General features: G+C 50.1%; 1 protein-coding gene across 1 annotated transcript; it reads left to right on the top strand.

Annotated features, from left to right (window-relative positions):
• Nucleotides 1-1581: 1581 nt before the first annotated feature.
• On the top strand, nucleotides 1582-13171 carry Nptx2 (neuronal pentraxin 2). The gene is made up of 5 exons (XM_031338676.1): nucleotides 1582-2191; nucleotides 3793-4009; nucleotides 9141-9385; nucleotides 10911-11090; nucleotides 11807-13171. The coding sequence occupies exons 1-5, from the start codon at nucleotides 1772-1774 to the stop codon at nucleotides 12032-12034; spliced, it is 1290 nt and encodes a 429-aa protein (XP_031194536.1). The 5' UTR covers nucleotides 1582-1771; the 3' UTR covers nucleotides 12035-13171.
• The last annotated feature ends 263 nt before the right edge of the window (nucleotides 13172-13434 follow it).

Raw genomic sequence — 13434 nt, forward strand, 5'->3', positions numbered from 1 at the left:
TTTTAGAAAGTGTTTTGAGACTCTTGTTGCCTTCGTGATTGCAATTTGTGTATGAGTAGGTTTATTTGAGCTTTTGAGTTTCTATGTAGCCAAAGAAAGTAAGTCTAGGAAGAAATTGTAGACTCAAGGTCAAATTTACCATGGGGAAACTTGATGGTAAGTCTAGACAACAAAGCCATTAGCCCAGTATTCATCTCACCACAGTCTACACCTTGCCTTTTCCATTGATAAATATTCTTACCTGAGCCATCCTTGCTTCCATGTCCTCTGCTCTGGATCTTGTAGAGACTGATTTTCCAGTCTGTAGTTTTTAATCCTTGAAGAGATTTTTCATGAATAGAACTTTCCTCATAATTTAGCAACACTGTCCTTGAAAACCCCACAACTATTTACATAACAGAAGCTATTGTTTGAAGTGCAAAACAGGTCAGAATTTGGTTTCTAGAGATTAATCACTGCAGTCTACTTTGTATTATCATAATAATTTCATTTATTTTGATACAATTTGTTTTCAGAATCAACCCCAGCTTCTGCACACAAGTGACAAATCCATTTGTTTCTGGTAGAATGGATAATGTGATTAATGACCTTGCAACAGGATTTCTTTAAAAAGAGGAAACCCTTTTTTTTTTTTCACTTTTAATTCACAGTAAACCAGCTCAGTCTGTTAAGTGTGTAACTGTTCTGAACTTGTAAGCCATGGGTAAGATTTTGAAATAACCGCGCCTCCCCCCAATCTTTTGGGGGATTTCTAGGTATTAATATTAGGTTCTTCCCGAGAATCTGATGATACTAATCTCCAGGTGTAAAGTGGACTTGTTGGGCCCCTCCATTAAAAAGAACAGGGCATCAATCCATGCCATGGCCCCATCATGTTTATTCCTGCTGGATGTTCTCATCAAACCGAGGTCATGCTAATAAGGTCATGCCTAGAAGGATATTGACCCCCGCACAAGAACCTTCGAGTGAACTCATGACTACAGCCTCCTGGTCTCCTGGCTTGAGGTTTTTGTTGTTGTTGTTGTTGTTGTTGTTGTTTTGTTTTGTTTTGTTTTTTTGTTTTTCCCCTGGAGTTCTCTGGGGTTGGGCCTGGGATTTGGGTACGCGCACAGAATGTCTGCCTCTGCAATCGGCCATCGTGCTTCCCGCGCCAGAACGAGGAAACCCACGCAGGCTGCGTAGGTGGCTCCGTGGAAGACCCGGGTTCGAGTCCCTCTGGGAGAATTCCTCCTTGGCAAGTGGAGTCATCTCAGTCAGGGTTTCTCAGCCGGAAGCCGCGCCAACACCTCTCATAGTAGGCGTCAACTTGCCCCCGGGGCTTGTCTGACTGTGCGGGGCCAGCCAACGCTTTCTATGACCGTTTTCGAAGGCCAGTTTCCTCTCCTAAGGAGCCTTGGGGACCCTACACTCGCGCCTCGGAAACCCGGGCCACGACAGAGCCCAGTCGCTCGGGCCTGCTAAGCGATGCGCCCCCGCCCCGCCCTCCGCGTGACGCGAATGCCAGAGGACCAATCGGAGAGCGCGGCGCGAGCCCCACGCGCCTGTGGCCCCACCCTCCAAGCTTAAGAAAGGGCGCGCGGGCAGAGCCCGGGCCAGAACGCCGCGCTGAGCGGAGAGCGGGTGTCTGCGACGGCAGGCGGCGCTGGTGCTGCCGTTTCCGTGCTGCACGCGGTCCCTTCGAGCGCCGCGCTCCGACAGACGTAGCCGGCCGCGAAAGCGCCCAGACGGCAAGCCTGCGACCCATGCAGAAGTGAGCGCACGGGTCAGCGAGATGCTGGCGCTGCTGACCGCCGGCGTGGCGCTCGCCGTGGCCGCCGGACGAGCCCAGGACAGCCCGATACCTGGCAGTCGCTTCGTGTGCACCGCGTTGCCCCCCGAAGCGGCGCGCGCCGGCTGCCCGCTGCCCGCGATGCCCATGCAGGGAGGCGCGCTGAGCCCCGAGGAGGAGCTGCGAGCCGCTGTGCTGCAGCTGCGCGAGACCGTCGTGCAGCAGAAGGAGACGCTGGGCGCCCAGCGAGAAGCCATCCGAGAGCTCACCGGCAAGCTGGCCCGCTGTGAGGGGCTGGCGGGCGGCAAGGCGCGCGGCACGGGCAAGGACACCATGGGCGACCTGCCACGGGACCCGGGCCACGTCGTGGAGCAGCTTAGCCGCTCGCTGCAGACCCTCAAGGACCGCTTGGAGAGCCTCGAGGTACCCGCGCGCAGTGGCATCTAGCGGGTGTTGGTCTCCGGGATCGTGGGACGGAGGGTGCGGGAGAAACGGGTACGTGGGCTGGCTGGGCGTCCTCATCCACGGGGAGAGCCGAGTTCGGGGATGCATGTCTCGCTCCTGCTCTGGTCTGGACCTGCTGGGATGGCCTTCCGTCTCGTCTCCTTGTCCTCTTCTGTCTCCACGTTCGATGGGAAAGGTGAAATCCCCACCCCCATATCCGTCCTGTAGCGCGCGGGGACTTAGCCACTAGACTTACCACGAACTTACCGAGGTTTTTGGCTAAAGAACCCAGACCGCCAGGCCTGGAGGGCAATACCCGGTGACCCCCGCAGCCTGTTTCCTCTTTGCAAACCTCCGCTTTCGGAAGCGGGACATGCTCCTGCTGGCTGTGCCCAGTGCTGAGCCTGCCGCGTGAGGTCAACTGCCCCTGGGCATCTCGTGTTTTCTTTGACAAATTGGGTCGGGGTGTTGGGGGTACTAGGCTTGAGTGATCAGGAGAGTGGAGGGGGAAAGCCATTGACCCCAGAATGTGAACAAGCCCCTTATTAAAGACGCCTCTTCATCGAGTCAGAAATTTTTAAAAGATGCCCTTAGCTATGACTTTAGGGGAACGGACTTTATCCCGATATCTTCTCCCGTGGGTAATTTGGAACTTTGGGGGAGAAATCCATCAATTAATTTTCATCTTCCCACCTTGTTTAAGAAGTGTGGACATTTCTGTTAACAGCGTTTATCAAAAATACCTATTAGCAAAAATGAGGTTTAAATTACAGGTGTTAATTATTGCTAAATTATCGGAGTGTTTCTTTTGGCATGATTGCTATATACAGTATTTCCAGCATCTGTGGATCCAATGAGTCATGATTACTGAGAGCTGACACTTCTTGAGTTCTAAGTGTGACTCAGGCAGATTATTTAATTTTAACCCTTGTAATAGAGAATGGCACGAGGCAGGTTCAGTTATGTACAATTTATAATCTGGAACACTGGGACACAGAGATTCAGGAGCTTGCCAAGGGCTCATGGCTGAGGGTGGCTGGCTGCCTCTGAGCCAGCTTGGTGGCAAAGGAGTGAGAGAAATAGGAAGTGAGGGTTTGGATACATTAAAAATGGAGCTGTCTGGGATTTAGTAACATATTGTACCTGTCCTTTTCCAGGAATATCTCAGAGCCCGTTTGCCCTTGTACCATTTTGAAACTTGGAGACTGTGTTCATTTCTAAATGAAAGCTCATTGGCTTTGAGTACCATTAATTAGCTGTTTGAAAAAAAAAAATCTTGCCTGTGTTTTGTGCTTTATATGACATAGAATTGTAGATGTTGGCTAAATTTTTAGGCTTTTTTGGTAAGAGGAGAAAGTGAGATTCATAAGTTTCAAATATTGCAGGGAAGTAATTTTTGTCTGACTTTGAAAGCCTTTCCCTACCAAAAAAAACAAAGCATCAGTAAAATGTTCTCTTTTGAGGCACTGGCACAATTTGATGCTGCTTTGGAAGCTCCTTGCTGTGTGGTTGGGTCACTGGAGCTGCGTGCCACAGTTTCTATTCAACTGGCCTGAATCTCTCTCCCTCCCATCCCAAAGCTCCAGCTCCGCACAAATGTGTCTAACGCCGGGCTGCCCAGCGACTTTCGAGAGGTGCTCCAGCGGAGGCTTGGGGAACTGGAGAGGCAGCTGCTACGAAAGGTGGCTGAGCTGGAAGATGAGAAGTCTCTGCTCCACAACGAGACTTCAGCTCACCGGCAGAAGACAGAGAGCACACTAAACGCTCTGCTGCAGAGGGTGACTGAGCTGGAGCGAGGTAGGTGCTGTGGGCCCGATGCTCGCTATCTGAGAGTGGCCTCCTTTTTACCACCTCAGGCAGATCTAGGATTTCCATTTATGGACAGCAGTGAAGCAATGGTAGTGGCACAACATGGGGATGATCCTTAGATGTCTGTGTTCATGACACAGATTGACTGTACTCATAGGGATTAGCTCCTAGCCCTACCAGCATTACCCCTGGGAGGGGGCAGTGTGTGTGGGGGAACAAAGGCACTCCAGACCAGCTTGGATCAACAGCCTGACCTCTGATCTCCTGATGGTAGCCAGTCAGTACAGCAGAGTCTGTTCATCTTTCCATCTCATGCTGTGTTAGGAGGGTAAGATCCTCCCGTGAGAGACGGAAGAAGAGATGAAGGGTACTAAATGCTTCAGTTGTATTCTCAACCCCTAACTCTCTGGGTGGCCTGTGGGATTTTAGGTTTGATGGTGGAGGGTATAGAATTAGAATCTCAGATTCACTAAGATGACAAAGGCAAGTTCAATGTCATGATTGACAGGAGATCATCCAATAGAAAACTGTCTAATGAACAGAAGGGTCAGGTGAAGGAGGGCATGAGCTAATGAGTTATTGTTTCATTCAGTCCCCAGTTTCCCACAATGCCTTCCTGTTTTCTATTATTTCCCTTGCTTTTCTTACAAAGGGATGAAAAGGCTGCTTACCTATTTGACTTAGATTCTGGTTTTGTCTTGTCTGTTTTGTTTTTAGCTCCTTGAAACAGCATCTTATTATATAGCCTAACCTGGCCTTCAGGTTGCCATCCTCCTGCCTCAGTCTCCAAATACTGGGATTACAGGCGTGTGCTGCCATCTCTAACTTGATATTGATTCTTGAATTTTCAAAACAGTTTCTTCTCTGTCTTCTTTCTACTGCTCGGTGACATCAGGAGATGTACTGGGTCTCAGAGCCTTCTTCAAAGGCAAAGCAACTGCCTCTGATTCTTTCTTGCTTTACAAGAGGGAGAGCAGCATGCCTGTACACACACACACACACACACACAGCCACAGTGGATCCTTGGGAGGCATAGGGCCATGGAGTGAGCACAGCAATAAGTAACTAGAAACAGAGGGGACTCGGTGGCTGTGTGCCTCCCTTGGCACAGTGCTCAGCTTACCAGCAAGGAGACAGGTCAGTATAAATCCAGAGAATGGACATAGTACCAGGCTGTATGCTGAACACACTACCCATTTCACAGATGAGAAAATGCTCATTTCCCAGGCAGACAAGTTTCCATTATGGATACTTGCTAAAGAAGCCTGAGACACTTGTCACAGTGACATAAAACATTATCTGTCCTTGAACTCCAGGCCAGTGGAAAAGCATGCTATACTTAGTAGCTTCTCCACCTGTTCTAAACCAGAAGGGACAGGCAGGGCTCAGGCCAGCCATGCTGGTTCTGACACCCACATTCTTGCCCCTTAGTTCTCACTGAAAGCCCTATAGCTGAACAGGCCACAGGATGCCGGGCTAACAAGACTAACAAGAGCCAAGCCTCTGTACAACAGTGGTTCAGAGGAACCACTGAGCTCCTGCGCCTCTCTCTCTCTCTGCACACACACACACACACACACACACACACACACACACACACACACACACGTCCACTCTCACTCACATGGGCCCAAGTGCGTGTATATTATATGGGTATTTTGCCTACATGCATATGTATGTATGCATTTACACCCAGTGCCCACAGAGCCAAGAAAAGGATGTTGGATCCCTTGGGACTGGAGTTACAGATGATTGTGAGCTCCCTATGGGTGCAGAGAAATGAGCCCGGGTCCTCTGCAAGATCAACAGTATTCTTAATTGCTGAGCTGTCTCCAGGCCCAGACTTCCCTTTGACTCCCCCACCACAGGAATGCTAGACTTTTTCCTTGTGTTCCACCTACTCAATTCTGGAATGAGTCTTAAAGGAAAATGACCATCTGGTAAGCCATTTGTTTCTGGGCACTTCTGAGTTTGTGCTCATTCTGCGTTCTGTCCACTGTAGAAGGGTATGTAAATGCTCAGCCCCCAAAGTGCACTATGAGTTGGAACTCCACCAGGTTCCTTAGAAGCATCTAGCTGAGCCCCATAGAGGCTCAAGCATGTAGCTGGTTAGGAAGGCTCTGGGGAGTTTCTGTCCTTGGGTCCATCATTCTACATCAGATACGAACCAGATGCTTAGCTGTAGGTTCGGTGTCTTCTATTAGCCCTCCAACAGGTATCCATGGCAGGTACAGATGATGCAATAGTGATGTTTTCAATCTCTGCAGATCTGAGAAGTTTAGTAGCGATCCCAGAGAAGAAAGGACTTTTGACCCTACTGGGCATGAAGCTCTTTATAGCTCAGCAAGTAGCAGCTGACTCTGCAAAGCACCCATGTCCCCCAGTGTACCCATTTCTCTGGTCTGCAAGACCTGTTCATTTGTAAAGGCTACAGAGTCTGGGCCAGCTGGCCAGGTGCAGCCGGCTGGGTGCTGAGCAACCAGAGCTTCCTCCTTCAAAGCCCCAGGCTGCCCGCCCCCTCCTTAGGCTTGTCCACCACCTGCAGCTTCTGATTTATTGGTCAAGCCTTTTAATTCCTTAATTGGTTCTAACTAAGTTTCCTCTGAACCTCCAAGCTGTTTTATTCAAATAAAGGGCCCCAGTTGTCAGGCTAGAGCCCCCTCCCTGCCTCTCCACTTTCCCCGTGCTAATTAAACCTGTCTGTTGTCACCGGCCTAATGATATTACCGACCCCGAGTCTTATTAAATTGGCAAGCCTGCCCACCTGCAAGCATAGAAGCCATTTCTCCTTATTAGATAATGATGCCTTCATTAAGAACACGGCCATTTGCCACTTGAAGACTAAGCATCAGTGGCTACATGTAGTGGAAAGAGGAACTTCTGGTCCTGTTGGTTCAGTAGCTGGCTGACCTTAGATAAGTTGTTTCTCTGAAGGCTCAACACAGCAGTACAACCTACACAGTTGGAGCAGGTGTTGTCTGGTTCTGTATTTTTCTTCAGCATAATGAGGGGCAAGTCCCTGCTTTTACAGTGGCTTGCTTCTTCAGGTGCTTGAGAGAGTCATATCTCCAAGTCTGAACAGGTGCTCCAGAGCCCACAGTCTGTTTTGAGAGATGCCTACTATGGGAGGTCAGGATGAATCAGGGAGACTACCTAAACACAGAAGCAGGAGCAGATACTAGCTAGAAAACCCAGAGAGACCAGAAAGGTGACCCTGGACTCCGCTGCTGGGCTGTGCAGGAGACCTCTGCAGATAAGGCCTGAGCCCTAGGACTTCGGTATATCATGATGGAGTAAGATTGTCTGGCTGTCTGGCCCTTTAAGGGCACTTAGTAAGTAGTTGTTGAGTAAGTGAGGAACTGAGGCTCCTTCACTGGCAGGATCTGATCCTTACGTACAAGGAAAGCTACCACTATGGCCACTCACAGAATCATAGTTCCTGCAAACTTTGGGTACCACAACTGTTACATTAATCTGAGCTTAAGTCAAGATGATGCTGAAAGTCCCAGGCCATGTAAGAGTTAGTTTTCAAAAACTTCAGGTGTGTGGTGGTCCTGAGGATAGCCTGAGATGGGGGGGAACATGGGGAGGGAGTCTTATCACTACCAGTAAGGTCTAGAAGGTCTAAAGGTCTGGCCAGGTATTAGCCTGCGTGGGGCAGCACATCTGCATGCATCTGTCTCCCCCACCTCCATTCCACATTCCAGAAAACAGTCCAGCAATGCACTCTTCTCTTGAGAAGGAAAGGTTATGTCGGGAGCAAAGGGTTTCCCAGCAGGGATTGAACCAAACTGTCACTTCTGAGGAAAGCTATAGTGTGCACCTCAAGCCTGACTCCTTTGCCTGAGCAGTGGCAATCATTTACTATGGCAAGTGATGCAGGCTCACTCGTTCACAGGTGTTTGTCGAGAGCTCTGGTCCCAGGAGACATTCCTCCCTCAAGCCCTGGTCCCTTGGGTTTCAAAGCTTGCCCTTAAGAAAGAAGAGAGAGGGACTGAGTGCTCAAGGGAAGATGGAAGGAAATAAGACTCAGTTGAAGAAGAACAAGAAAATTAAATCCAGTATCTCTAATCTTTTCCTCCCCTTTCCAAGTCATTGAGACTGTGAGGCTCAGTGGTGATCAGAAAGGACCAGAGTTGGCTATTTTGTTTTTATCTGATTTACTTGTGGATTCAAAGAAGCCTCTTGCAGGCTGTGATGGCATATATATATAAACCCAGTACTTAGAGTTTGCATTCCTGCAAAAAACCCTAAGACACTAGGCTAAGGCAGAATTGTGAGTTCAAAGCCAGCCTAGGCTACAGGTTACATAGCAAGGCCTTTACTCAGAAACAGACAAGAATGAAGAGGTCTCTTAAATTTTTCTGTGCTATGTGCATGTATATATGCATAGGCATATGTATGTATGCCATGTGTGGAGGCCAGAAGAGAGCGTTAGATCCCCTGGAACTGGAGGTACAGATAGTTGGTGTATTGTCATGTGACTACTGGAAATTGAACCTGAGTGCCTTGGAGGAACAGCAAGTGCTCTTAGCTGCTGAGCTATCTCTCTAGCTCTGAGTCCTCTTTTCCTATCCTAAATGATGGAGGTAGACTGGATATGGGGGTGCACACCTTCAATCCTAGCACTTAGGAGGCAGAAGGATCGCTGGTCTGAGTAGGAATTGTAGGACAAAAGTACACAATGAGACCATCTCAAAAAGAGAAAAGAAAAAAGGTAGAGACAAGTTCTCTACAGTGTCTACTGTATTTCTCACAAAACATTCCTTTCCCTTCACACCTCTGGGAGCATCCTGGAGGCTGTGTACTTGCCAGTGCCTCTGCCTGCATTCTCACCCACAGGTCTCATGTCACAGGCTTCCCGGGATTCTTTACCCACCCTTCACTCTTCCTCCTAGAGGACATCCCCACCACCCCCTTTCCTGTTCCCCTCTTACTGTCTTTGGACTGATTTCCCACCAGAGTGTAAGGTCCCAGGAGTCAAGGACTGTCCCTAGGAGTGCTGGGTTTGGGCACTTTGACCAGGAGCTGGAGTGCTCTAGGTCTGCCTGAGTGGTAGGTCCTGGTGAGAGGTACTTGGGCCAGGCTACCCTGCTGTAACCGCTCTTCCTTCACCCAGGCAACAGTGCATTCAAGTCACCAGATGCATTCAAAGTGTCCCTTCCTCTCCGCACAAACTACCTGTATGGCAAGATCAAGAAGACGTTGCCCGAGCTGTACGCCTTTACCATCTGCCTGTGGCTTCGGTCCAGCGCCTCGCCAGGCATCGGCACGCCATTCTCCTACGCAGTGCCTGGGCAAGCCAATGAGATTGTGCTTATAGAGTGGGGTAATAATCCCATAGAGCTGCTCATCAATGACAAGGTGAGGCCTTCTGGAACTCCACCCTGGTGTCCAAGGGAGTAGACACTGGAGGAAGTCAGTACTTGGGGGCTTTAGGTAGCACACAGAGCAAAGACTGGCTAGCCACAGTCTGTTTCAGCTACTGACTAGGAGTGTAGTGGTTGCGCTCCTCAATGTGGAGGAGGTACTTCCCCTCCAGAGTGCTGGCCGTGGGATGGCTTAGCAGAGGATATGTGCAGCCGATAGAGACCTTAGCTCTGAGCCTGGCCAACAACAGGCAGTTGAGGATCCTCCCACAGGAGTGGAAGGAGTAGGAAGGCAGGACCCCCCAGACAGAGGCAGCCTTTTTGGCTCTCCCTAAATGCTCTTGTGGAGGATACCTGCTGTGTGAGAGTGTAGATAGATATTTTAAAGGGATCAGGTTTATTGTGATAAAATGTACACACGGAAAAACTGAACTTTTCAATGTGCATTTGGGTTTAGCTGGCCCTGACTCATGCAGGCTGCTGTATAATCACACCACAATAAACATATGAAACAGTCCCGCTGCCACACTCCCCCTTGTCCTACTATAGTCAGCTCCTGCCCAACCCTTCTCAGCCCCTGGCAACTGTTCTTTCTCTTCCACTGCCTTGCCTTTCCCAGAGCAGATGCTCTGTTGCCACAGGCAGTAAGATCGCTCAGCCACCTAGTGCAAGCCCTGTCTTTAAACAAAACAAATGAATCAAACTTTTCTCCTAAAGTCAGACCCAACACGATAAAAGAATGTCCTTAGTCCAGCATGTGAATGGCTGCCCTGCTGTAGATGGCCCAGGTCCAGCCTCCATTTGGGATGGGTGAAGAAGAGACCCTTGCCTGTCTGTGATCTTTATCAACCTGCCACTGGGTGGAGTTTTTCTACTCTGGGAGCACTGTGGAGAAGTTGCAAGTTCTGTGGAATGGAGTGAGCCTTCCAGGCTTCTAGCAGGAACAGCTTTCCCAAGCCAAGGATTTATTGTTCTAAGTAACACTGTAATCCCTGAGAGCCTTGTTTTCCTCTCCCTTTAGACCTCTTGTAAACATCCAATTCCTGGGAGGGAGACTTCAGGTTGCTAGGAGACCAACAGTAACAACAGCACAGCCTTGTGCTCACAGGCTTCTGGGGCTTGCCTGTAGTTGAGTGTGGGGTCTGTATGTGCACACTCCTATACTGTGCTGACACACATGTGCATATAGAGGTCTCTTGACCTTCACTTGACACAGGCAAGGCGTGGTACACACACACACAGGTCTCTTAGTGCTACCTGCCAGGTTCTACACAGAGCCCAGGCTAGTAAGGGAGTCAGTAGCCAGGCCCAGAACCAAGAATGCCCAGTGTCCTGAAGCTTTGCCCAGTTTCCAGATTGTCACACACACAAGACAAGTAGGGTTTGGTGTGTCTCTCACAAGACAGGGAAGGGAATCCCAGAAAACATCGTGGACTACAGAAAGAAGAGTAACCCAGGTGATATCCCACTCCCTTCCCTTGAGGAATCCAAAGTCCTTACCTGTGTGTTGATATCCACAGGTCGCACAGCTGCCCCTGTTTGTTAGTGACGGCAAGTGGCACCACATCTGTATCACCTGGACCACTCGAGATGGCATGTGGGAAGCATTCCAGGATGGGGAGAAGCTGGGCACTGGGGAAAACCTGGCACCCTGGCATCCCATCAAGCCAGGGGGTGTCATCATCCTGGGGCAAGAGCAGGTGGGTACTCTCTCACAGACGCTACAAAGGAGTCTGCCCAACCCGACTACCTGGCATCTCCTTGCTCCTGCCCAAGGTGTCTGCCTCCCAGACCCTGCCACTATGTCCTGACAGCCACATTTTCTGGCTGTGGGAATGTCCTTGTAGTCACAGGGTCATCTAGTGGCTCTGGTCCAGCTGCCTTTTGGGGTAAACACTAGGAAGGCATCTCCAGTATCCTGTGAGTCCCTGCATTTGGCCTCACCTGGTACACAGTGGTAGAACTGAAATCTTCCTGGAACTATTTGCTCAGGTCCCAGAATCTAGTAAAGGCTACTTAGGAAATATCTAGTGTGCCTGGGGCGGGGGCGGGGGGGTGCTGGGGGTGTATGGGAAGAGAGGTGATCTGGGACATTTGGTATTTAGGTGAGGGGTGGCAAAGAAGCCAGCAGGTCCTAGGCAGGGAAGAGCTAGCATCCTGATCACTAAGCACTTGGGGGCTTGCAGTCTCATGCATGGCCTCCTTTCTCAGGTCCACTGCTTCACCCCTGGAAGGGGCTGAGAGTCAGACTTTAGGCAACTGTCTAGTGGGTGTCCGAGTAAAGCTATTTCCAAGACCTCAGATGCCATGGGGCTTCAGGACCTGTAGAGTGTGCCGTTCCCTCCATCTTGCTTCCCTGGAGAGTCAGGAGTTCTGCTTGTGAACCTATCCCAAAGTGCCTGTTTCCACTTTCCAGGACACTGTGGGAGGCAGATTTGATGCCACACAGGCCTTTGTTGGAGAGCTTAGCCAGTTCAACATATGGGACCGTGTCCTCCGGGCGCAAGAAATCATCAACATCGCCAACTGCTCCACGAACATGCCTGGAAACATCATCCCATGGGTGGACAACAATGTCGATGTGTTTGGAGGGGCTTCCAAGTGGCCTGTGGAGACGTGTGAAGAGCGTCTCCTGGATTTGTAGCTACCTTCTCCCTGTCCCAGAGGCCAGGATCGGGCTGTTCTAGGGAGTTCAAGGCATCTATTCCCCAGTTCAACTAAAATCCCTGGCCTCAACAGAAAAGAGCCGGAGCCTCTGGCAGGTTGTGTGGCTGCCCTTGTCTTAGGCTCATTTGTTCCTTACCATTTTGTCGTTTTTTTGGGGGGTTAGGTCCAGAATCCCTGGAAAAGTCCTGAGTCACTTCCTGCTGGGCTTTCTGGTAAAGTCTGTGAGCCTCTCCACCAGTCCCTGTAAATGCTAATGCCGCCCAGCCCTGCCTGTCATTTTGGATCCTTGGTGTCTCATGTGTGCTTCCTGTCTGTCCCCTTTGATGGCTGTGCGGTCATCCTACCTGGGTGGCCTAGGTCCCTTGTGTGTGTAGCACATCCCTGCTTTTGACTGAACACAGTGCACAGAAGCTACCCGCCCCTGAAACAGGGCCTCTCCCTCATGTCATGTGTACTCTGGTCTTTCCCTCTGAGGGAACTGCAGCTGGTGGAGGGCCAGCTGCCCAGACAATCCCCAGCATCCCCAAAGCAGCTCTCCCCACCCCCTGTGGAGAAGGTCCCTCACAGCCTCCCCACCCCATCCATCTCTCAGACCCATGCTCCAAAGGATCATTGCTGGGTTGGCTTTGAAAAGCTGCTCTTCTCATCTGGTGCCAAAAGTTCATTTGCAGCTTCTACAACATTCCGTGTGGTTTGGGGATTTACTTTATTCCCCACAAAAGATGAACAGCCACTAGAAGCCTCCCCTCCTTTTGATGCTCAGCCCACTGTGAAGAGTGAGCTTGTTTTGTAAGCCACATTGGTTCCTGTGAGCATCTGACCATCCCCCATCGAGTATTTCCCCCGGAACTGGAGATTCGGGTGTCATTTGGCTGCTACTTGCTTAGTGACTCCAGACTGCATCATATATCATAATTTATTTTAAAGAGAAAGTGATTCGGTGGGGAAATTTATAAAGCTATAAATATTATATATTTTATTTTTCATACATGTTTGAAGTGCGGATCCATAGATGTTCCATTTGTAGGACCAGCTTGACGTGCCCATCCTGACATTGTATGCCACAAGAGCTCTTGTGATGATGGAATTTTGATTAAAGTACACCAGAAGATGCTTTGAGCTTCCTGTTCTCTCTCCCCCTCTCTCTCTTGCTCTCCTCTTCACCCCCGCCCCTCATATACACACACACACACAACTGGAACCCAGCTCATCTGGGAGGGGTGGGGCTGAGTGTTTCCTGGCTAATGCATAGCTGCTTGGGTTTACGGAGACCTCACCCCAGTGGACAGAGTCACAGCTGTATGTGAAGGACGTGGAGTGTTGATTAGGGTAGGACATTGTCCAAGTGCGTCCCCCTCCTTCAGCAGCATGCTATGG

This window comes from Mastomys coucha, unplaced genomic scaffold (assembly GCF_008632895.1).
Source record: "Mastomys coucha isolate ucsf_1 unplaced genomic scaffold, UCSF_Mcou_1 pScaffold22, whole genome shotgun sequence".
NCBI lineage: Eukaryota > Metazoa > Chordata > Mammalia > Rodentia > Muridae > Mastomys > Mastomys coucha.